Source organism: Panthera leo, chromosome B3 (assembly GCF_018350215.1).
Source record: "Panthera leo isolate Ple1 chromosome B3, P.leo_Ple1_pat1.1, whole genome shotgun sequence".
NCBI lineage: Eukaryota > Metazoa > Chordata > Mammalia > Carnivora > Felidae > Panthera > Panthera leo.
The window spans coordinates 117,900,121-117,924,740 of record NC_056684.1 but is presented as its reverse complement, the minus strand read 5'-3'; the positions used below and the strand labels follow the sequence as shown (position 1 = coordinate 117,924,740).

General features: G+C 37.9%; 1 protein-coding gene across 9 annotated transcripts in view; it reads left to right on the top strand.

The window, feature by feature from the left end:
- NUMB (NUMB endocytic adaptor protein) overlaps positions 1–24,620 on the top strand; it is a 201,087-nt gene that overhangs the window by 170,554 nt on the left and 5,913 nt on the right. For 7 of the 9 annotated variants that reach the window (XM_042943715.1, XM_042943713.1, XM_042943710.1 and 4 more), the window contains 4 exons: positions 9,225–9,299; positions 11,615–11,755; positions 20,834–21,038; positions 22,931–23,224. In XM_042943715.1, the coding sequence (XP_042799649.1) occupies positions 9,225–9,299; positions 11,615–11,755; positions 20,834–21,038; positions 22,931–23,224 (715 nt within the window). The remainder of the gene's footprint in view (positions 1–9,224; positions 9,300–11,614; positions 11,756–20,833; positions 21,039–22,930; positions 23,225–24,620) is intronic. The other 2 variants (XM_042943711.1, XM_042943709.1) reach the window with 1 other exon arrangement.

Below are 24,620 nucleotides of genomic sequence, written 5' to 3'. Positions count from 1 at the left end.
TTCTCTACCTACACCTCTCCCTTGATGATCTCATCCAGTGTCATGGATTTAAATACCATCTCTCTGCCAATGACTGAAATTTCTATCTTGACATTGCCTCTTGACTTCATAGTGGTGTTTCCATCATAGAAGCAATATAGCATAGGGGCTAGGGCACAGACTCTGAAGAGTCAGGTTCTTGCATTTAATCATGGCTCAGCCACTTACTAGCTTTGTGACCTTGGGAAAGGTTCTTAACTATTCTGTATCTCAGTTTCCCCTGTATAAAAAAATAATAATAATAATACCAACCTCATGTGATTATTGTGAAAATTAAATAAGTAAATATTAGCAAAGTGCACAAAACAGCCTGCAATAGTGGGCAATGTTAGGTATTGTTATCATCATCCTCATCATCATCATTAAACACTTTATATGAGGCATTTCATGCCGTGTCACAGACCTAATTCCTAATCTTTTCCTCCCAAACTACTTTCCCCTAATCTTCCCCATCTCACTATACAACAGCTCTGTACCTGTGCTCTGGCTAAAAATCCTGGATCTAATCTTTACTCCTCTCTTTCTGTTGTACCCTATGTCTATTCCATCAACAGTTTCTGTCTCATTACCTCTGAGCTGCTGCCCTGATCCAAGCCATCTTCTCCTCTCACCTGAGTCATTGCAGTGGTGTTCTACTTCTGCTTTCATTGTTGTTCCCCTTACCATCTGTTCGCAAGATATCAGCCTGAGTGATCTTTTTAAGACAGAGGGCTCATTGTATGGTTCCACTGCCCCAGATCCTCCAGTAGCTTTTTGCCCTACTCAGAATAAAAGCCAGAGTCTTTTAGGCCTTCTAGGCCATGGTACATGAATTCCCACTGTCCCTTCTCCTATCTTCTACTCTCCCTCAGTTCCATCCACGCTAGCTTCTTGGATATTCCTTGAACCCACTAGCTATGCTTCCGCTTCAGGACCTTTGCACTTGCTGTAACCTCTATTCTGGAATACATATCATCCAGATATATGCATGGCTCACTTCATCTCTTTCCATTCCTTCTTCAAAAGCCCCATTCTCAGTGAGGCATTCACTGAGAACCTCATTTTAAATTCCAAATACCACCTTCCTCTATATACACATACTTTGTGTTCTTCCTCTTTGCTTTATTTTTCTCTGATAGGGCTTATCACCATTTCCCATACCATACAGTTTATTTATTTGTTTGTCTTTTCTTCGCTAAAACATAAGCTCTCTTAAGACTGAAATCTTCACTTACTTTGTTCACTGCTGAGTCTTTAATGCCTAAAATAGTATGTGATCCATAGGACCTGCTCCAAAATATTTGAATTAGTGAATGAATAAATGAATGAATGACAAATGCACTGCTTTCAAGTTCAACCTGTAGTGGAAGGAATCAGGTAAAGAAATGGTTACCAAATCATGTGACAGAAACAGGTATTACAAGAGCAGAGAGGAAGATTGAATGTGAGAGTGTGATGAAGGCTTCTAGGAGGAGGTGACACCTAAGGCTGAGATGTAAAACAATGACTTCCAGTTAAACTAAGAGGAGAAAGGCATTTCCGACAGAAGGAACAACATTCACAGGACCACTGGGATGAGAGAGAAACATGCTCTCCTACTCACTCATTCATTCAAGCTAGGGATATGCAGAAGGATATGCAGATGCCCCAAGCTTTGGGCATGGTTGAGCAAGCATCGGGGAATTGTTCATTGTGAGAAGGGGCATGATGAATTTGGTTTTAGACAGGTTGAATTTGAGATACCTGTGGAATCTTCATAGTATTAGAATAATCCCTAGGTTCCCCCCTTCTGACAATTAAAAGTGACTTAGCAAACTGGAAGAGCTGAACTGCCTCCAGAAATCTTTCTTTGCTGTTTGTTTCAACCTTCATGCTGTTTGCTACCTTTAAAGGCTCCTCTCACTTATAATGCAGGAAATATAGTGTAACTTAATGTCCCAGATTAAAGGGTTACTGTAGTGTTAGTGAAACAGCCATTAGAGATAATGCCAGCCTCAAATACTGGTGAAAGTTGTGTTTCTTTCCCTTTGCCATTTTGTCCTTTAGGGAATATTCACTGTATCTTGGAATTATAATACAAAATTTGTTCCTTATACAGTTCTGTTCGTAAATTCAAATATCATTTTAAGGTCTTTCTCAGATTTAAAAAAAAAATGAAGCCCATTTTTCTGTGAAACAAACGCTTCTTACTCATTTATTACAAGGCATACCACGTTATAGTTGCCTGTTAGCATGTCATTACTCTGTAATGACTGGGTTATCTCTGTGTGTAGGTGTGACAGAAAGACTGACCAGTGATTCTTTACATGTTGGGTACACTCGAAGATCATTTTGGTTTGTAGAGAAAGAACGTTGCACAATAGAGTGGCAAATTACTATTGCTCAGAAAGAGTGACTTGCTCTGCCTTTCCTGCCCAAAGTGGTCTGTTTGCTGCAGTTGCTTCTTAACATTTCATTTATGCCAAATTATGCTTCCTGTGTGTCTTTACAGCATTTATTTGCTTTGGCTTAAACATTAGAACAGCTGTTTAACCTTTTTGCTCTTATCTACTATCATACATCTAGCAGAATTGTCTTGCCTGCAAATATCACTTCTATTTATGTTGATTAATTGCACGTTCTTATCTCATTGGTGATCTTGGGAATCAGAACTCTGGAGTTGGGCAGCACTGAGATCTGAGTTGCAATTTAAAACAATAGATAGCATATAAGCACATTTGTAAAAGAAAGAAGGAAAGAATAAGGGAAAGATAAGGAAGGAAAAAGGAAAGAAAAGAAAGAAAGAAAAGGGAAGGGAAGGGAGAAGGGAAAGGGAAGAAAAAGAATAAGGATAATTCAGAGATATAATTCCAAATGAGTCTAGTATTTCAATATTGTCTTTCCAAAAAGATTTAATTAGTGGTTACTTTTCAGGGATTATGATGATTTACATCAGAGGTTGGCAAACTATGGCCCACTGTTTTTATAAATAAAGCTTTACGGGAACAAAGCTATGCCCATTTGTTTACATATTGTCTGTGGCTGCTTTTCCACTATAGTAGCAGAGTTAATTAGTTGTGACATAGACTCTATAACCTGCAAAGCTTTAAATATTTGACATCTGGTCCCTCACAGAAAGTTTGCCAATCTCTGATTTAAACAGTTTAAAAACGTATTTCTCCAACTGGAAGTCTGAAGTACTTCCCTAGATAATACCAATATGTAAAATTAAAGAGCAACCATAAGGATATGCCTACCAAGACTATCACCAATATGTGATCATCATCCTTTTTCTTTCTTTAAGTGATGTCTACTTTTTAAAAACAAGCAAACAATCTTTGGAGATAGGTAGGTAGATAACAGTTCTTTGTTGTAATTAGTTATTTCAATTGCCTTTTATTGTGAGTAGCTTTTATATTTAGGGGAAAGTGATCTTTCAGTGTACTTAGCTAAAGTTACTATTTCTGTGTCAGTTTTGCAATCATTTTGTTTCTTCGCTTATATTTTCATTTGAACATTACCTGTGCATTTCTCTTACTTGCAGTATAAGTTTCTTAATTCAATAATTTGTAATAGATCCACTAACTGCTATCATTTTCTCTTAATATCAGAGTCTGTTTAATTTCTGTATTAGCTTATGTCTACCTATATAAAAAAGCGCTTATGGCAGATGTTAATTTTAAAATTCTAAGTTGGACTTATAGAGAGTTGCATGGTTTCTAGCTCAGTTATACTTGATATTTGTCATGTTTCACTCATAGGTTAGTGTGATCTTCTCAGATTTTACCAGTTTAAATATGAAGTTACTTAAGTTCTGTCCATGTTATTAAATGCATCTTCTTTCCTTGAAGAATAAGCAATTTTCTTTTTGTTGTAAAACCATGTTTTTCATAAGTGACTAATCAATGTGAACTACCTATAACTTTGAAATTATTTAAAAAATAGTTTTGGAACAATGGTAATGAAGTATTATGTAGTCTTTTTTTAAGGGGTGTTTGCATCACTAAGATGTACCTAAATTCTGTATTTCATACTTACTCTGGGTTATCTTTGTATTTCAGTCTTTTGGTTAGCTAACTTTGAGCTTCCGTCCTAGGATATTGGCTTGAATAGACATTTTTAGGACACATAAAAGCAAAAACTTTGATCTTCTATGACTTTTATCATTTTCTGAAAAGTGCTTGGCAATCTTAGTTTATATTATCAGAATGGAAGACTATAAAATGCACAAATACTACAGGAGCATTGCTACCATAGAATATGTATGATGAAGTCTGGACTTAAATTCAGCTACAGGTGTCTTTGAGTGTTAATATCTCAACATCTGATTGAAGTAACTATATGTATCCAAGAATCGGCACCCAAATGTGAGAACAAATACAAGAACTCATACTATGTTTTCTTCCCCTATTTAGAAGATCAAAGGCCATGGAATATGATAAATACAGTGCCTCAGTGATATATTAGTACAATACCATAAAATTTATTATATAGGCATACCTCAAAAAAGCAGAGATGTTTTCATAACAGTGTAATTTGGGCCAAGAAAATGTTATATTTTGCTACATATGGTAAGGAGACTAAATGAGGAACAATCCCATTCTAAAATGACCTTTGAGGGGCACCTGGCTGCCTCAGTCAGAGAAGCATGCAACTCTTGTTCTCGGGATCATGAGTCTGAGCTCCACGTTTGGTGTAGAGATTACTTAAATAATGACCTTTGATTTTTTTTCTGCTTTCAGTCTCCCAACCTGGAAGTAGTCCTATCTGTTGACTCAGATGCTGAATACTGCAGACTACAGTTGAACAATCAGTGGACTGATAAAGCTGCAAATTTAAATTTCTTACACAGGATTTTCACTGTCATTTGTCAGTCTTCTGTGTTACTGATCAACTGTCCCTTATTCCCTTTAGTAGATATTTAGCAACTTTATTCCTTCAGCAGATATTTCTTTTTTTTTTTTTCCTAATGTTTATTTTTGAGAGAGACAGAGTGTGAGCGGGAGTGGGGCAGAGAGAGGGGGAGACATAGAATCCCAAGCAGGCTCCAGGCTCTGAGCTGCCAGCACAGAGCCAATGTGGGGCTCAAACCAACAAACCGTGAGATCACGACCTAAGCCAAAGTTGGACACTTAACCAGCTGAGCCACCCAGGCACTCCCAGAAGATATTTCTTAAACTCCTATACTGTGTCAGGCATTGTTCTAAGCTCTGAGGTTACAACAGTAAATAATAAAGATGGAAAAAATCCCTGCCCTCATGGAGCAAATCATGGTGCAAAAGCTTAGGGTGACTGTCTGAGCCCCACTCAGACCTCTTCTGTAAAGGCACCTGCTACTATGTGGATACTGGGTCCCAGCACCTATTTTTTATCTTTTTTGTCAACTTTTAAATTGTGTTTTATTGAAGTATAGTGGACACACAATGTTACATTAGTTTCAGGTGTACAACGTAGAGGTGCAACAAGTCTATACATTATGCTATGCTCACCACAAGTGTAGCTTCCATCTGTCACTACAATGCTATTACAGTACCATTGACTATATTTATCATTATGACTGATTCATTCCATAACTGGAAGCCTGTATATCCCACTCCCATTGACGTATTTAGTCCATTCCTCCCCCCTTCCCCTCTCTCATCAGTGTGTTCTCTGTATTTATGGATCTGTTTCTGCTGGGGGTTTTTGTTTGTTTTTTAGATTCTACCTACAAGTGAAATCATATGATATTTGTCTTTCTCTATCTGACTTATTTCACTTAGCATAATACCCTCTAGGTCCATCCATGTTGTCACAAATGATAGGATCTCGTTCTTTTTTATATTCCATTGTGTGTGTGCTTTAACCCTTCTTTATCCATTCATCTGTCGATGGACGCTGGGGTTGCTTCCATATCTTGGCTGATGTAAATAATGCTACAATAAATACATGGGTGCATATATCTTTACAAATTAGTGTTTTCCTTTTCTTTGGGTAAATACCCAGTAGTGGAATTACTGGATCATATGGTATTTCTATTTAATTTTTTCAAAGGCTGCATCAGTTCACATTCCCGCAACAGTACATGAGGGTTTCCTTTTCTCCACGTCCTCGCCAGCACTTGTTATTTTTTTGTCTTTTTTATTCTAGCCATTCTGACAGGTCTGAAGTGATATCTCATTGTAGTTTTGATTTGTATTTCCTTGCTACTATAGTGATGTTGAACATCTGTGTATGCATCTGTTGGGTATCTGTATGTCTTCTTTGGAAAAGTGCCCATTTAGGTCCTCTGCTCATTTTTAATCAGATTATTTAGGGTTTTTTGGTGTTGAGTATTTTGAATATTAACCCCTTATTGGATATATAATTTGTAAATATCTTCTCCCATTCAGTAGGTTGCCTTTTCATTTTGTGCATGGTTTCCTTTGCTGTGCAAAAGCTTAGGAACGGTTTTTTGAAGAGAGTATTTAATATTTACAGATTCTTCTTGCCTTTCATTTACTTCTCAACCCAACCTAGTCTGACTTCCACTTCTGTATTAGTCAAGACCTCCAGAAAAACAGAACCACTGTCTGTTTTCTATTTCTGTGTGCATGTATACACACATATATGTATATGTATATATTTAGATATCTATATCTATACATATATAGAGAGGGAGGGGCTTAAGAATTGGGGCAGGCAAGTCTGAAATGTATAGGGCCAGCCAGCAGGCTGGACGCTCAGGCAGAATTTCTGTATTAGAGACTTGAGGCAAAATCTCTTCTCAGGGAAGCCTGTTTTTAACCCTTAAGGTATTCAACTGATTAGATGAGTCCCACCCATATTATCAAGGGTAATCTCCTTTATCCAAAGTCAATTGCTTGTAAATATTAATCACATCTACAAAATATCTTCAAAGCAACATCTAGACTACTGTTTGACCAAAAAACTGTGTGATCATAGCATAGCCAATTTGACACACAAAATTAACCATTACAACTCTATCACTCTACCACATCTTCTTCATTGCTAAATCCAGTGGACACTTTTCACATCTTTCCTTGCTTAATCACTTTGCAACACTTGACATTTTGGACCGCCTACTGTTTCTTGAAACCCTTCTCCCTTAGTTTCAATAACCCTAGTCTCTCCATTCTTCTTTCCCTTTGGCTATTCTTTTTCTGATGCTTCAGAGACTCATTTTCTCCCAATTATTTAATTATTGATATTCTCTCCAGGTCTTGGCCCTCTTTTTACTCCCATGATTGATATTTCCCAAACTAAAATTCCATCTTAGAATTCTCTACTGAGTTTCAGACCTAAATATCCAATAACCTGTTGTTTATCTCTACCTGGATATTGCATAGGCATCCCAAACTTTGCTTGTCTAAAACTGGAATCCTGTTCTTCCCCTCTCAAACTTGTTTTTGCATCTCTTCTTTTCTCTTAGTTTGTGGTACCGTCTTTACCTAATTACCCAAGCCAGGAACCTGAGAGGGATCTTCCTATTTCTCTCTTATATTTTCCATTTAAAACTTTCTCATCTGTATCCCAATCTCAATGAAAAGAGCTTAACCCTCATTTTCTGCCATCTGGAATCATGTTGTGGTCTTTCAGCCTCCTTTTCAGTCTCTTTCCAACCCATCTATACTGCTGCCACAGTGATATTTTTTAAATGCATTTAAAAATTCAGTCAGTAGCTCCTAATTGCCTATGTAATTAAGATAGAATTCTTTAGTAAGTGTACAAGGCTCTCCATGGCTAGGCCTTTCCTATGCTTTATCTTCTACTGCTCCTCGCTTAACCATCCCACTTTCAAGCTTTTAAAGAGCACAGACTTGCCATGTTGTTTGCTTCCATATCCTGTGCTGCTGTTTCTTTTGACTGCCATGTCCACAACCTCTGTCACTTCCCTGACTCCTTACCCCTACATTGTGCATCTAGAGAAATTATTTCAGTACCTAGTTTGATCTTCTCCTTTGAATAACCTTCCTTGATTCCACAAATAGATTTGACCATGCCTCCTTGCTGACATCATTATACATTTTTCAGCTCTACTATAACACTTACTACTATATTATTTATCTTTTGTTTAATCATCACCTTTCAGTGGGCTGTAAATTTTTAAGTGTTTCTGCTGCCTGGCATGTGCTAAGCTCTTATCAGATGCATGGTGATAGTGGAGATGAGCCCAGAGTAAAGCACACAGTTCATTTAAATAAGGCCATGCCTTCCATATGGAGGAGCTCTGGGCTTGGACACATACAGAGGAGAATGGTAGACATTTCTTTATCCTCTTCTGTCCCTTCTAGAGGCTGCTGCAACTTTTTACTACCAGTTTCCTTTTAATTTATACTTTTTTATGATGTTCTAACACCTATTCTCAGCCTTTATTTTGCATTCGTTTTATTTTGCTTGTATCCTTGGAGCATTTGAAAAGACAGGAAGGTGTTAAGTTACTATTACAAAGTCCCACTGTCTCATTTTCATTCCATCACAAGAGAAATCCTACATCAGCTTGTTCTCACATGATTCTTGTGTGCCAAAAGAAGTCTTTCTCAGCCAGTAAAAAGAATTCATGTAATAATAATAATATTTTTTAAAATTTTTTAAATCCTCCTATGTCCCCAAAATGTCTCCATGCATTTAATGTCAAATTAAAAACTAAACCAGTTCTGTGTTAATCCTGAGAGAAGAAATAATGGTCTTTAAAGATTATTATAGAAATAATGAAGACGTCTTGGGTATTTAACATGAAAATTTCAGATGACCAAGGGTTCTGCTGTACACATCGGAGTCAGAGGATAGGTCAGCATCTCAATTTAGACCTATGTATATTGCTTTTTACTGTAAATACGTTTGTAGAAGATACTTGTGGTGTAACTCCTTATGTATTAATATTTACCTGACTCTTGGTTTTCTTGGTTGATTTTTTAAAGGGGTGAAGAATCTACTTATGAATTCTTTGCCCTTTATGGAATGTGATATCATGGTTTTGAGTCCACCTGTCCCTTCCCCCTTACTTAATTTTATCTTATTGTTTTGCCTTGTGTTTCTACAATAATGGCTTTGGCTTGTTTTTTTCCTGAATGTTTCTGCAGTTTGGTTTGAGTATCTGGCTTTGGGCACCCCTCCTGAACTCGGACTCCATCTGTACTTGTGACTTTTGGAAGGCAGAAGTCAGTGTTTTCTATTGAAGATGACTTTTTTTTTAAATATTATATATCTGTGTGTCTCCCCCCTTCCTTTTTGGTTTCTCTTAAAAGACTGGAAAGAAAGCAGTTAAGGCAGTCCTGTGGGTATCAGCAGATGGACTCAGAGTTGTGGATGAAAAAACTAAGGTAAACATTTTATATGCTTTAATGTGTTACTGCTCATGTTTTTTAAATTTTATCCCTAATGATCAGATATAATGCCATTAAGCTGCTGCACTCATTCTGTATCCTTCCACTTTGTCCAAAGTACAGTCTTCTGAGATACTAGTGTTCAGGAAACGAAATTAGTTACTCATTTACCTTATAAAAAATACAATTCTCTCAGTATTTTGCTCTACATGACAGCATGTTTATGTAGTGAGCATTTGAATTTAATGTTAAGATTTCGTTCTTACACATTTTAAGAAAATGTTTAGCCCCACAGATTTGGTATAAAAGATGATGGACCTTTTACCAAATTAAAAAAAAAAAAAAGACCACACCTGAAGTTTCTTCTTGTTCCTTAATAAAGGGAACTATATTCTTAGAAAGTGATATTTGAAATGATTAACCTGCCATTTAACCAAACACCCAATTTAAGTGAAATCTTAAGGACTAGTAAATGGCTTATTTGGTTAACATTTACTTAGAATCTACATAATATCTCAAATCATAAGTGGCATTTATCATTTGAAAGAAAATGGTCCTACACGCATAAAGAATAAAGACATAGAGAGGGGCAGGTGGGTAATGGGCATTGCGGAGGGCAGTTGTTGGGATGAGCTCTGGGTGTTGTATGGAAACCAATTTGATGATAAATTATATTAAGAAAAGAGAGAGACACAGACTCTGACCTTAGAGACCATAAAAGTGTTATATAAGCACATTTAATCATTAATTAAAATTTCCTAAGAGACCTAAAGCCTGGAGAAATTTTAACATGAAGGCAGTTTTTCTAAAAAAATTCATGTATTATTGAAGGGTTGGGGGGGAGTCTGCAGGTAAAGAGCAATTTTGATGGGTAACTTGTCTGATACATTTTAAGTGACTTAATACAGCTGCATGAGTTCTTTTGACCTTCCATCGAAGGCTTTTTTTTTTTTTAATTTCAAGAGAAGTGGTACCCTTTTTTTAATGTTTATTTATTTTTGAGAGACAGAGTATAAACAGGGGAGGGGCAGAGAGAGGGAGACACAGAATTGCAAGCAGGCTCCAGGCTCTGAGCTGTCAGCACAGAGCCCAGCTCGGGACTCAGACTCACGAACTGCGAGATGATGACCTGAGCCGAAGTTGGACACTCAACCGACTGCGCCACCCAGGCGCCCCTTTACACATCTTTTAAAGCTTTAAAAGCTTAAATGTACTGCCCTCTTAAAATTTGTTTTGTAGTCCTCTGCCCTGCTCTTAAATGCTTGCCATAAAAGGAATATGTGAGCCAAAGTAGGACACTTAACCGACTGGGCCAACCAGGCGTCCCAAGAAGTGGTACTCTTAAATGTACATTATTATTGAAAACAATGATCATTTAAATTTATTGTTAAGAACTTATGTATTTTTTTAATGTTTTGGATGAAATGTGTTATACATGGAGGCTATGTTTTTAATTGTTTTATACCAGTTAGAAAGTAATTTTGCCCCCTGCTGGCGACTTGTAGCACTGGTATTAAATTGGTTCTTTTTCCACCTTTAGTGATAATAGTAATTGGTGGCTTTTCACCCTTGGACTCATCAGGAATGGAAAAGAAATTTTGCAGTGCATATAATCTATAAAGGGCTCATATTTAGAATATATAAAGAACTCCTACATATCAATAAGAAAAATGACAGACAATCCAAAAGAAGAAATCATTTTGCTAAAGAGGAAATTCATAGTAAGCACATTATGCAAAATAAAATCATAATGAGCCATTATGGTGATGCTTTATAAAAACTATTTTGTTTGATTTTATGTTTTAGCTCTTACAGCCCCACCTCAGCATCTAGGGATTCTAGACTGGGAATATCACGTAGAAGAATCTCAGAGCCTCAAGATTTTAAAAAACATTCTGTGTAATGTTTATACTGTGTGTATACAGTGCCATTCAGCAAGTATATAAAAAAGTCATAGTTAAAATTAAATGATCACTAAGTTAATATAAGTTATATGGGAATCAAATGAGATATAGTGATTTTACATATATTATCAAATTGAGCATGGAATATACCATGATAAAACTAAAAGCAGCAAGCATATGTTTTAGAACAGAAGATGAAGTGACAGAGGCATCTGGGCAGAGTGCCTCTTGGGATTTCTCCTAAGTCAAATTCTTAGTATTCAGGCTGCTGGCCTCAGATCTAGCTATTTCATAGTCTCAATTCATTTGTTGTGGAGACTCTATTATGAAGTGAACATCCTGTGTTTATTCTGAGGAGCTTGAATAACTTGATAAGTCCTCTGTTCCTTTGTGCTTCCCTTTTTCTAGGACCTCATAGTTGACCAGACAATAGAAAAAGTTTCTTTCTGTGCTCCGGATAGGAACTTTGATAGAGCCTTCTCTTACATATGTCGTGACGGCACCACTCGGCGCTGGATCTGTCATTGCTTCATGGCTGTCAAGGACACAGTGAGTCCAACAGTGTGGATTTCATCATGACTAGCCTCAGTTGGCCAAGCAATTTCCACTGCATTTTTTTTTTCAAATGTTTTATTTATTTATTTTGAGAGAGAGAGAGCGAGCGTGTGCACAAGCATGAGTGCGGGGAGGGGCAGAGAGAGAGGGAGACAGAGATCCCAAGATGCAGGACTCGAACCCATGAGCAGTGAGATCATGACCTGAGCTGAAGTCAGACACTTAACCAACTGAGCCACCCCAGTGCCCCTCCACTACATTTCTAACATGTTCCTGCTGTTACAGCACTTGGAAGTGTCAAACTAGCCTGCTTTTACTCCTTTTATTCAAGTAGTTCACACTCTTGGTGTGACCCTGAGCCCACAGAGCTCCATAATTAGCTGAGATCCAAGGTCATTAAAGGAAAGTAAAAGTGCTCTGGTGATGGTTGCTGCTAAACTTTACTTGAAACTTTTCATTATTAGAACTGTGTTCAAGATTCTTACATGTATTTATTTGCTAATACATCTGGGTATAGATACTGACATTGAAAGGCGCTTATAAATTTATTTGCAAAGAAATTCTATAAATGAAAGAGCTGACTTGGAGTATATTTTCAATTAATTAAGAAATAAAAATACTGGGGCACCTGGCTGGCTCAGTCAGTGGAGCGTGTGACTCTTGATCTCGGGGTCATGAATTCAGACCCCACATTGGGGGGTAGAGATTACTTTAAAGAAAAAAAAAAAAACTAAATTATGGTACATTGAATTTCTGGCATGCCAGAAATTGTTGCATAGTAGAAATTTTTGGTTTTGTTTAAAAATGGAGAATAACTAACCTATTATCCTTCATGTAAATTGCCCAAAATTCTGACTTGAAAGACAAGTCTCTTAGATGATGATGATCTTAACTACAGTAGAGCATTGAATGTGTAATTGTAATTACTGAGTTTTATATATTTTTTTACTTGAGAGAGAAAGAGCATGAGTGGCGCAGAGGAGCAGAGGGAGAGAGAGAGAATCTTAAGCAGGCTCCACACTCAGCACTGAGCCTGATGCAGGGCTCAATCCCATGACCCTGGAATCATGACCTGAGCCAATATCAAGAGTCGGATGCTCAACTGACTGAGCCACCCAGACACCCTTGTAATTACTGAGTTTAAAATTTTTTTTTTAATGTTTATTTATTTTTGAGAGAGAGAGAGAGAGACCGAGTACAAGCAGGGGAGGGCAGAGAGAGAGGGAGACACAGAATCCCAAGCAGGCTCTGGGCTCTGAGCTGTCCACACAGAGCCCGACGCAAGGCAGAACCCACAAACCACAAGATCATGACCTGAGCCGAAGTCAGACGCTTAACCGACTGAGCCACCTCATTTTACTGAGTTTTTTGTAAGGCCAGACAGAATAAGGCAGTATAGTCATTCCTGAAGGCTACAACTCAATAAAATCTTGCCAGTGTTTAATCTAAAAGGGAAGTGGTGGCTGTACTCTAAAATTCACCAAAATGTTTTTTCAAAGCTCTTGGAGACAGCGCTATAAACTGTTAAGAGTCCAGGCTCTGACTCAGATCTGGGTTTCAGGCCTTGTTCTGGTACTTACTAACTATGGGATTTAGGGAAAGTTACTTGACATTCTTTAAGTCTTAGTTTCCTCTTCTATAAAATGAAGATAACAACTGTGAAGATTAAAGTAGATAATTGATATAAGCACTCTTAGTATAGAGTCTGACACATGATAACTGCTCTGAAAACTGTGGCTAATATTGTCAAAGCTGTACCTCCTTGGTTTGACACAGTGCGTTAATGAGTTGAAGTAAATAAACTACACTTTCTTCCTTTGTCTCTCAGATCTTAAGCCATAAAGCAGTGCATTTTGCTATCACTATACTCACAAAATCAAGAGTTTAAGAGTTTCCTTATATTAATTTAAAAACTGTTTTATTGTCAAATCCTGGTATTGCATTTCAGACTGTTTGAATCTCCTTGGCCAATGGTTCTTCTGTATCAGAATCACCTGGAGGGCTTGATAAAAACAGTTTGTTAGGCCCCACCTTCAAGAGTTTTTCATTCAGTGGGTCTCAGATGGGGCTTGGGGAGGGTCTGTCTTCAAGAACTTCTGCCCTAGGCCTAGGAGCAATAATAAACTTCTTTGGACAATAGTTCTGTCCTTGTAATAGAGCTGTGTTCAAAAGCAGACAGGTTCTAAAACTCCGGTTCTCTTTCCTATTTCATGCTTCAGTGCCCTACCCTTGTATCATCCTCCTAAGAAGGTAGATGGAAACTCATGTGGATTCATAAAAAGTAACTCATTCTTTTAATAAGCAATAAGCAATTATGTGAAATATTACAGTTTACATTTGTGTGAAATTTTAGGGACAAAAGGCATTTCCGACATTACTCCTCATTATGATATCTAATATTGGCATATAAAATTCAGGGAAATTACTTGAACCATATGTAGGAGCAGCTACAGCTACCTACATGGTGTGATTTTGAAAACTCCACAAAGGGCTCTCTGTTCTCAAATATCTCTTCTTACTATTAATGATGCCAAAAGTTACTATATCATCTCTAACTTTGTTATTTCACAATTAGGGATATGCTTTAAAATACAGATAACCCTGGTGAAAATAATCCATTGAGTTTATTAAATTTAGGTAATCCAGCATTTCTTTAAAATAATGTTAAGTTTATATAAGCTCTCTTCTCACACAGACAAATCAGTTTTATCTAATTCCTTTTTAAGTGTACAGTGTGGGTGAAAACCTACTTTAATTTTTGCCTGTGTGTGGTTGAGAGGGAGAGTTGTGAGAGAGCTAGAAGATACAAAAGGGGGACAGCATCAAAGCAATGAGGGTCTAGAATGGGGTAGGGTGTTGGGGAGGGGAGTGTGGCATTTGGATAGAGGAGACTGAGAAAGCTAAGCTTTCCTTTTCATAATTCCCTTGTCATTGCTGGAGTTGTACTAGTTATCCAAAGTCTTAGGTTTGCACCTTTTGTTCTTGGTTTGCACATTTTGTCCTAGATATGTTGAAAGTCTATTCAAGCTCCTGAAACTTGCCTGCCTTTCCAGTAGTTTCTTAGAAATGCTGGTACATATTACCACTGTTCCCTTAATTGGCAAATGTAAGATTTGTGTCAAGACGTAGGGCCTCAAACCTTGAGCAGTGTCTCTAAAGCTAATATGAGTAACAGAAAGAACCTGACTGGTAAGGTCTCAGTGGCTGGTCACAAAAGTACAGGTTACTCATGGTCACTTTACCCAGTGCCCACTACAGTAAAGTATCATTAGCATTACCTAAGGTAATTTATTCATTTAATTTGCCATATTAATATATTAAAATATAATTTTAGAGGCGTCTAGGTGGCTCATTCAGTTAATCATCCGACTCTTGATCTCGGCTCACATCATGATCTCACGATTCATGAGTTCAAGCCCCACATTGGGCTCTGTGCTGACAGCACGGAGCCTGCTTGGGATTCTGTCTCTCCTTCTCTCTGCCCCTCACCTGCTTGTGTGATCTCTCTCCCTCTCTCTCAAAATAAATAAATAAAATTCAAAAATAAAATATAATTTTAAGCTGGACTTGCCAACATTTTGCCTTGTGTAAAAACAGACTTATTTGAAGATGGCAGAACAGCATGAAAGTATTTTTTGCGTCTTGTGTCCATGAAATACAGCCAGATCAACAGTAAACCATCCTGCAGACCTAGAAAACTGATTGAGGATTAACACAACAATCTGCACAACCTGAACTACAGAACTCAGCAGGAATTCACCCCAAAAGAGCAGGAAGAAACGACAGCCAGGGACTTAACCAACACAGATACAAGCAAGATGTCTGAACCAGAATTTAGAATCATGGTAATAAGGATACTAGGTGGAGTCTAAAATAGATTAGAATCCCTTTCTGTGGAGGTAAAAGAAATAAAAGCTAGTCAGGATGAAATAAAAAATGATATAACTGAGCTGCAATCTCAAATGGATGCCATGGCGGCAAGGATGGATGAGGTAGAGCAGAGATTCAGCGATATAGAGGACAAACTTCTGGAGAATAATGAAACAGAAAAAAAAGAGGGAGACTAAGGCAAAAGAGCATGACTTAAGAATTAGAGAAATCAGTGACTCATTAAAAAGGAACAACATCAGAATCATAGGGGTCCCAGAAGATGAAAAGAGAGAAAAAGGGTAAAAGGGTTATGTGAGCAAATCATAGCAGAAAACTTTCCTAACCTGGGAAAGACACAGACATAAAAATCTAGGAAGCACAGAGGACTCCCATTAGATTCAACAAAAAACGACTGTCAACAAAGCATATCATAGTCAAATTCACAAAATACTCGGGCCAGGAAAGAATCATGAAAGCAGCAGGGGGAAAAAAGTCTTTAACCTACAAAGGAAGACAGAACAGGTTTGCAGCAGACCTATCCACAGAAACTTGGCAGGCCAGAAAGGATTGGCACAATATATTAAATGTGCTGAATCAGAAAAATATGCAGCCAAGAATTCTTTATCCAGCAAGGCTGTTATTCAAAATAGGAGAGATTAAAAGTTTCCCAGACAAACAAAAATTAAAGGAGTTTGTGACCACTAAACCAGTCCTGCAAGAAATTTTAAGGGAGAACTCTCTGAGGAGAGCAAAGATGAAATAAATAAATAAATGCATGCATACATACATACATACATACATACCCAAAGCAACAAAGACTAGAAAGGACCAGAGAACACCACCAGAAACTCAAACTCCACAAGCAACATAATGGCAATAAATTCATATCTTTCAGTATTTACTCTAAACATCAATGGACTAAATGCTCCAATCAAAAGGCAAAGGATAACAGAATGAATAAGAAAACAAGATCCATCTATATGCTGTTTACAAGAGACCCACTTTAGACCTAAGGACACCTTCAGATTGAAAATAAGGAGATGGAGAACCATCTATCATGCTAATGGTCAACAAAAGAAAGCTGGAGTAACCATATTTATATCAGACAATCTAGACTTTAAAATAAAGACTGTAACAAGAGATGAAGAAGGGCATTATATCATAATTCAGGAGTCTGTCTACCAAGAAAACCTAACAGTTGTAAACATTTATGCTCCAAATGTGGGAGCACCCAGATATATAAATCAATCACAAACTCATTGAAAATAATACCTTTATAGTAGGGAACTTCAACACCCCACTTACAGCAATGGACAGATTATCTAATCAGAAAATCAACAAGGAAACAATGGCTTTGAATGACACACTAGACCAGATGGACTTAACAGATATATTCAGAACATTGCATCCTAAAGCAGTGGAATATATATTCTTCTCCAGTGCACATGGAATGTTCTCCAGAATCGACCACATACTGGGACACAAATCAGCCCTCAACAAGTACAAAAAGATCAAGATCATACCATGCATATTTTCAGACCACAACACTATGAAACTCAAAATCAACCACAAGAAAAAATTTAGAAAGGAAACAAATACTTGGAGACTAAAGAACTAAAGAACTAAAGGAATGAATGGACTAACCAAGAAGTTAAAGAAAGTACATGGGAAGTTAAAGAGTAATGGGAGGCACCTGGGTGGCTCAGTCGGTTGAGTGTCCGACTTTGACTCAGGTCATGATCTCATACTCATGGGTTCGAGCCCTGCATCGGGCTCTGTGCTGACAGCTCAGAGCCTGAAGCCTGCTTTGGAATCTGTGTCTCCCTCTCTCTCTACCCCTCCCCTGCTCATACTCTGTTTCTCTCTGCCTCTCAAAAAATAAAAACATTGAAAAATTAAAAAAAAAAAAAAAGTACATGGAAGCCAATGAAAATGATAACACCACAGCCCCAAATCTCAGGGATGCAGCAAAGGTGGTCATAAAAGGAAAGTATATAGCAATCCAGGCCTTCCTAAAGAAGGAAGAAAGGTCTCAGATACACAACCTGACCTTATACCTTAAAGAGCTGGAAAAAGAACAGCAAATAAAACCCAAAACCAGCAGAAGACAGGAAGTAATAAAGATTAGAGCAGAAATTAATGCTATCGAAACCAAAAAAACAGTAGAACAGATCAATGAAACCAGAAGCTGGTTCTTTGAAAGAATTAATAAAATTGATAAATCACTAGCCAGTTTGATCAAAAAGGAAAGGACCCAAATAAATAAAATCAAGAATGGAAGAGGAGAGATCACAACCAATACAGCAGAAATAAAAACAATAATAACAGAATATTATGAACAATTATATGCCAATAAAATTTGCAATCTGGAAGAAATGGACAAATTCCTAGAAACATGTATACTACCAAAACCAAAACAGGAAGAAATAGAAAATTTGAACAGGCCCATAACCAGTAAAGAAATCCAATTAGTAATCAAAAATCTCCCAAAAAACAAGAGTCCAGGGCCAGATGGCTTTCCAGGGGGATTCTACCAAACATTTAAGAAAGAGTTAACACCTATTCTCTTGAAGCTGTTCCAAAAAATAGAAATGGAAGGAAAACTTCCAAACTCTTTCTATGAAGCCAAAACCAAAGACCCCAATAAAATGAAGAACTATAGACCAATTTCCCTGACGAACATGGATGCAAAAATCCTCAAGATATTAGCCAACCAGTTTCAACAATACATTAAAAAAATTATCCACCACAACCAAGTGAGATTTATACCTGGGATGTAGGGCTGGTTCAATATCCGCAAAACAATCTGTGATTCGTCACATCAATAAAAGAAAGGAAAAGATCCGTGTGATCCTCTCAATAGATGCAGAGAAAGCATTTGACAAAATACAGCATCCTTTCTTGATAAAAACCCTCAAGAAAGTAGGGATAGAAGGAGCGTACCTCAAGATCATAAAAGCCATATATGAAAGACCCAACGCTAACATCATCCTCAATGGAGTAAAACTGAGAGCTTTTCCCCTAAGGTCAGGAACATGACAGGGATGTCCACTCTTGCCACTGTTATTCAACATAGTATTGGAAGTCTTAGCCTCAGCAATCAGACAACACAAAGAAATAAAAGGCATCCAAATTGGCCAGGAGGAGGTCAGACTTTCACTCTTCGCAGATGACATGATACTCTACATGGAAAACTCTAAAGATTCCACCAAAAAACTGCTAGAACTGATTCATGAATTCAGCAAAGTTGCAGGATATAAAATCAATGCACAGAAATCAGTTGCATTCCTATACAACAATGAAGCAACAGAAAGAGAAATCAAGGAACCGATCCCATTTACAATTACACCAAAAACCATAAAAAAACTAGGAATAAATCTAACCAAAAAGGTGAAAAATCTATACACTGAAAACTATAGAAAGCTTATGAAAGAAATTGAAGAAAACACAAAAAAATGGAAACATATTTCACGCTCCTTGATAGGAGGAACAAATATTAAAATGTCAATACTACCCAAAGCAATCTACATATTCAATGCAATCCCTATCAAAATAACACCAGAATTCTTCACAGAGCTAGAACAAACAATCCTAAAATTTGTATGGAACCAGAAAAGACCCCGAATAGCCAAAGCAATCTTGAAAAAGAAAACCAAAGCAGGAGACATCACAATCCTGGACTCCAAGCTGTATTATAAAGCTGTAATCATCAAGACACTGTGGTACTGGCACAAGAACAGACACTCAGATCAATGGAACACAATAGAGAACCCAGAAATGGACTCACAAACGTATGGCCAACTAATCTTTGACAAAGCAGGAAAGAATATCTAGTGGAATAAAGACTGTCTCTTCAGCAAGTGGTGCTGGGAAAACTGGAAAGCGACAGGCAGAAGAATGAACCTGGACTGCTTTCTGACACCATACATAAAAATAAACTCAAAATGGATGACAGACCTGAATGTAAGACAGGAAGCCATCAAAATCCTCAAGGAGAAAGCAGGCAAAAACCTCTTTGATCTTGGCCGCAGCAACTTCTTACTCAACACGTCTCCAGAGGCAAGGGAAACAAAAGCAAAAATTAACTATTGGGACCTCATCAAAATAAAAAGCTTCTGCACATCCAGGAAACAGCAAAACTGAAAGGCAACCGATGGAATGGGAGTAGATATTTGCAAAAGACATATCAGATAAAGGGTTAGTATCCAAAATCTATGAAGAACTTACCAAACTCAACACAGAAAAATAATCCAGTGAAGAAATGGGCAAAAGACACAAATAGACACTTCTCCAAAGAAGACATCCAGATGGCTATCCGACACATGAAAAAATGCTCAACATCACTCATCATGAGGGAAATACAAATCAAAACCACAGTGAAATACCACCTCACGCCTGTCAGAGTGACTAACATTAACAATTCAGGCAACAACAGATGTTGGCGAGGATGCGGAGAAAGAGGATCTCTTTTGCACTGCTGGTGGGAATGCAAACTGGTGCAGCCACTCTGGAAAACAGTATGGAAGTTCCTCAAAAAAATTAAAAATAGAACTGGGTGCAACTACGACCCAGAAATTGCACTGCTAGGTATTTATCTAAGGGATACAGGTATGCTGTTTCAAAGGGGCACATGCACCCCAATGTTTATAGCAGCACTATCAACAATAGCCAAAGTATGGAAAGAACCCAAATGTCCATCAATGGATGAATGGATAAAGAAGATATGGTATATATATATATATACAATGGAGTATTATTTGGCAATCAAAAAGAATGAAATCTTGCCATTTGCAACTACGTAGATGGAACTAGAGGGTATTATGCTAAACAAAATTAGAGAAAGACAAATATCGTATGACTTCACTCATATGAGGACTTTAAGACACAGAACAAATAAACACAAGGGAAAGGAAGCAAAAATAATATAAAAACAGGGAGGGGGACAAAACATAAGAGACTCTTAAATATGGAAAACAAACAGAGGGTTACCGGAGGGGTTGTGGGAGGGGGGATGGGCTAAATGGGTAAGGGGTATTAAGGAATCTACTCCTGAATCACTGCTGCACTATATGCTAACTAACTTGGATGTAAATTAAAAAAATAAAATTTAATTTAAGAAAACAGACTTATTTGTGGTCCAAGCTTATTTGTAATTGTACTGTAACTCTAAAAAAGTTTTTTTAAACCTTCTGTTATATACAGGGTGAGAGATTGAGTCATGCAGTAGGCTGTGCATTTGCAGCCTGTTTGGAACGGAAACAGAAGCGGGAGAAGGAATGTGGAGTGACTGCTACTTTTGATGCCAGTCGGACCACTTTTACAAGAGAAGGATCATTCCGTGTCACAACAGCCACAGAGCAAGCAGAAAGAGAGGAGATTATGAAACAAATCCAAGATGCCAAGAAAGGTACAATCTGTTCTATTACAATTTATGTTTATTTAAGCCATTTTTCCCAGCAGGTTAATATTTGGAAGCTCTCAGGGGCAAGCTTTCTCACAAAGAGAACTCTTAGCAGTATATGAAGACTTTAAGAACAAAGCTGAAAACCTAAACAAAGGCCTTTCCTTTACAGTAAGTGGTTTAGTGGCTTCCAAAGTATTTACTCTTTCCATTACCAGAAGCTGTCTGGGGAGGCTGAGAGTGCAGCTGAAGAAGCTGCAAAGACATTACCCCCCATGTTTAAAAACAAAATTGGGGAAATCTACATCCTGGAACAGACTTCTAATTTTGATGTATCTGATCTCTGTGAGAGGTACATGCTACTAAGGACCTACATTCTTGAAGTAAGAAGTACAAGTTGCAGGTTTAGGCTGCAAAGGACCCACTGATGGTGATGCTAGGTACAAATGTGGGTAGGAATTTCACAGTGATGTTGTTCTTATTAGATTATTACTGTGTTTTAGTGCTTTAGTGAAAAAAGTCCATAGAAGCTAACCCCTCTTTTTCCCATAGCCAAATTTTAGTGTGTGATTTTGCAAAGTGTGATTTTTTTGCAGGTACACATGGCAGCATAGCAGAAATACCTGTGCGGACAATTCAGGTCACTCAGAAGTCTCTTGTGTAAAGTTGGGTTTGAGTGTATTGTAAAACTAAATGATAGGGCTTGGGGGAAAATGCTTTGCATTCTTGTGTGCAGCTAGAGTTGAAACCCACAAGGAATATTTTGGAATTAAAAAGTTCAGTATAAATATACAAGATTTGATAAAAATCTTGCTCATTTTTTTACTGTATGCTTTTAGTTCTAAACCAGCCACTAAAGAATGCCATTCATTGAATACTGACCCAAACAACTCTAATTCTTAAGGTAAAAAAAGGGTACACATTTTATTTGAAATTAAATTCTTGATTGTGAATTTTTTTTTATTTCTTATAAACATTTGTGCCAGAATACCAAAGAATAAAATACCATGCTATTTTTATCAGAAAATGTAATATACATAGCTATTATTTAGTGTGCTACAGTGATTTTTCAGACTGGAAGCATATTCTTTAATACCATCAAATAATACTCTTGGCTACACACAGCAGCTGCCAAAGTGGTTGAGTCTAACATCTAGAGCATTATGAGGGGAGGCAGGTAGAGATTTACCACATTCAGAATGGGACTCAGCTGGTACTTACATGGAAATAGTTTTGTATTTAGGTATAATCCAGTTTAAACTTTTACTTATGGGGGTGCCTGGCTGGCTCCGTTGGTGAAGTGTGCAACTCTCACGGTGGTGAGTTGGAGCCCCATGTCAGGTATAGATTAAAAAAAAAAAAACTTTAAAATTTTGCTTCTGTATGCTTTTATTCAAATGAGACACAAATGCACATTGTTTGTGATTTAAAGACTGCCTTTTGACATTCTTTAATATCTAATCAAATTTACACTTGTTTAGACCTTTCTGACTCTGCCACTTCCAAAGTCCTCTCTCCCAAAAAACAAGCAAACAAACATTGAAAACTATGAATCATCATTCTATAAACGATCTCACATTAGGAGTTAATAGGTGCTGGGTTTTTTTTTTTAATCTTGGTCAGTGTCTTAAAGAATATCTTAAGTTATGAATCATTGCATGAGAATCAAAGATCTGATATTTGTGTCTTAGTAGATATATCATGTGACACGTAGTAGGATATTAAACCTTTTATTTGTCTGAAATGTAGGAGATCTGAGCCCTGCTTGTAACCTGCCCTTTAAGAGACTTTGGGAAGCAGATGGGTAGAAGGACATAAGAAGGTTTTGAGTTCCTTGACTGTATAAGCCGGAATTATTTGAAGACTGCTAAGGTCCTCTTTCTCTTGACTTTCTTGAGCTGAAACAGATAAGACAGCTGTTGGCTCATCAGTGGCTCCTGGCAACACTGCCCCATCCCCATCCTCTCCCACCTCTCCCACTTCGGATGCCACTGCCTCTCTGGAGACGAACAATCCTCATGCCATCCCACGCCGGCATGCGCCCATTGAACAACTTGCTCGCCAAGGCTCTTTCCGAGGATTTCCTGCTCTTAGCCAGAAGATGTCACCCTTTAAACGCCAACTATCCCTGCGCATCAATGAGTTGCCTTCCACTATGCAGAGGAAGACTGATTTCCCCATAAAAAATGCAGGTAATGCAGCATCCACCTGACTCATAAGTGCTTTGCACTGAAGCACTATCGTTATTTCCAGTGGTAACACTAAACCCATCAAACTAGCCACCCTCTCTTCTGAGGCTGGTTGATGGTTGTATGTATCTTGTGTCATTTCCCATTGAGAGAAAAGTAAGGTTCATGGAGAGGGTCGTGAATCCTTCATTTCTCTGCAACAGATAGGTATCAGAGCCATGATGGAAATTCCTACACTGAGCTACAAGGTTTGTGATTTGTCCTGATGGAAGTGTGCTACCTCTCAGCCAACCTGCTTCCAAACATCAAGGGTCTCAAGTTTCCATTCTAATCCTGCCATTTGGGACCCAACAGAGAATTAATTTAAAAGGCTTTGGAAACACATCTATTCAAATAGCATTACTCTCAGATGTACCAGAAGAAATGGATAAGTGCTCATTGTCCTTGTGGCTGGTTGACTCCGTACGGAGGAAACTCAAAACGGGTCTCCTGTTTAAATCAAAAATCTGTTTTTCATCAGAGACAGTGAGCTTGCTCACATATATTCATTACCTTTCAGAACCGCCACACAGGCCTTTGTGTGGCCCCTGTACAGCTGAGCCAGCCCTGGTAGCTCTATCCTCATCATAAGATCCAGAGCTAAAGTGTCAGATCTGGTCAGTGCTTTTATTGGGCTCTATTTTACTTCACTCTGAGACATGACAAGCCAGTGCTATAACAGAATATGGGGAAGACTGTTTCAATAAGACACTCCCAGTGATGGTATAAAAGTCCAGAGTGTTAAGTTCTTTTGACGGATGAAAGGAGGCCTAAACAACAGTTGGACTGGATGATTACTGAGGGTCTTTCCAGCTCTCAACTCCTATAAAAATGGAAACTCCAGATGCTTCTAGTACCTTGTCTTCAGTCTTCTTCTGGAGCAGATGGGAAACAAAAACCATTCTTTTCATAGTTGAGCAAACCAAAGGTTCACCACACATTATCAGCTTCCCCTGTGACAGAAGTATCCCAGAGTCAATATTAAGAACAAAGCCTAGGAGCACCTGGGTGCTCAATCTGTTAAGCATCCCACTTCAGCTCAGGTCATGATCTCATGGTTCGTGGGTTCAAGCCCTGCGTCGCACTCTGTGCTGACAGCTCAGAACCTGGAGCCTGTTTCAGATTCTGTGTCGCCCTCTTTCTCTGCCGCCCCCTCACACTCTGTGTGTGTCTCTCTCTCTCAAAAATAAACATTAAAAAAAATTTTAAAGAACAAAGCCTATAGAGTCCTGGATTTCAGTTTACTTTTTCATGTTATCACAGTTCACATACTTGCTACTTCAGGAAAAAAAATGAGTAATGATATTATTGTAGCTTATTACAGAGAGAAGGACTAAGCTGCCACTGGTGCCCCTGATTT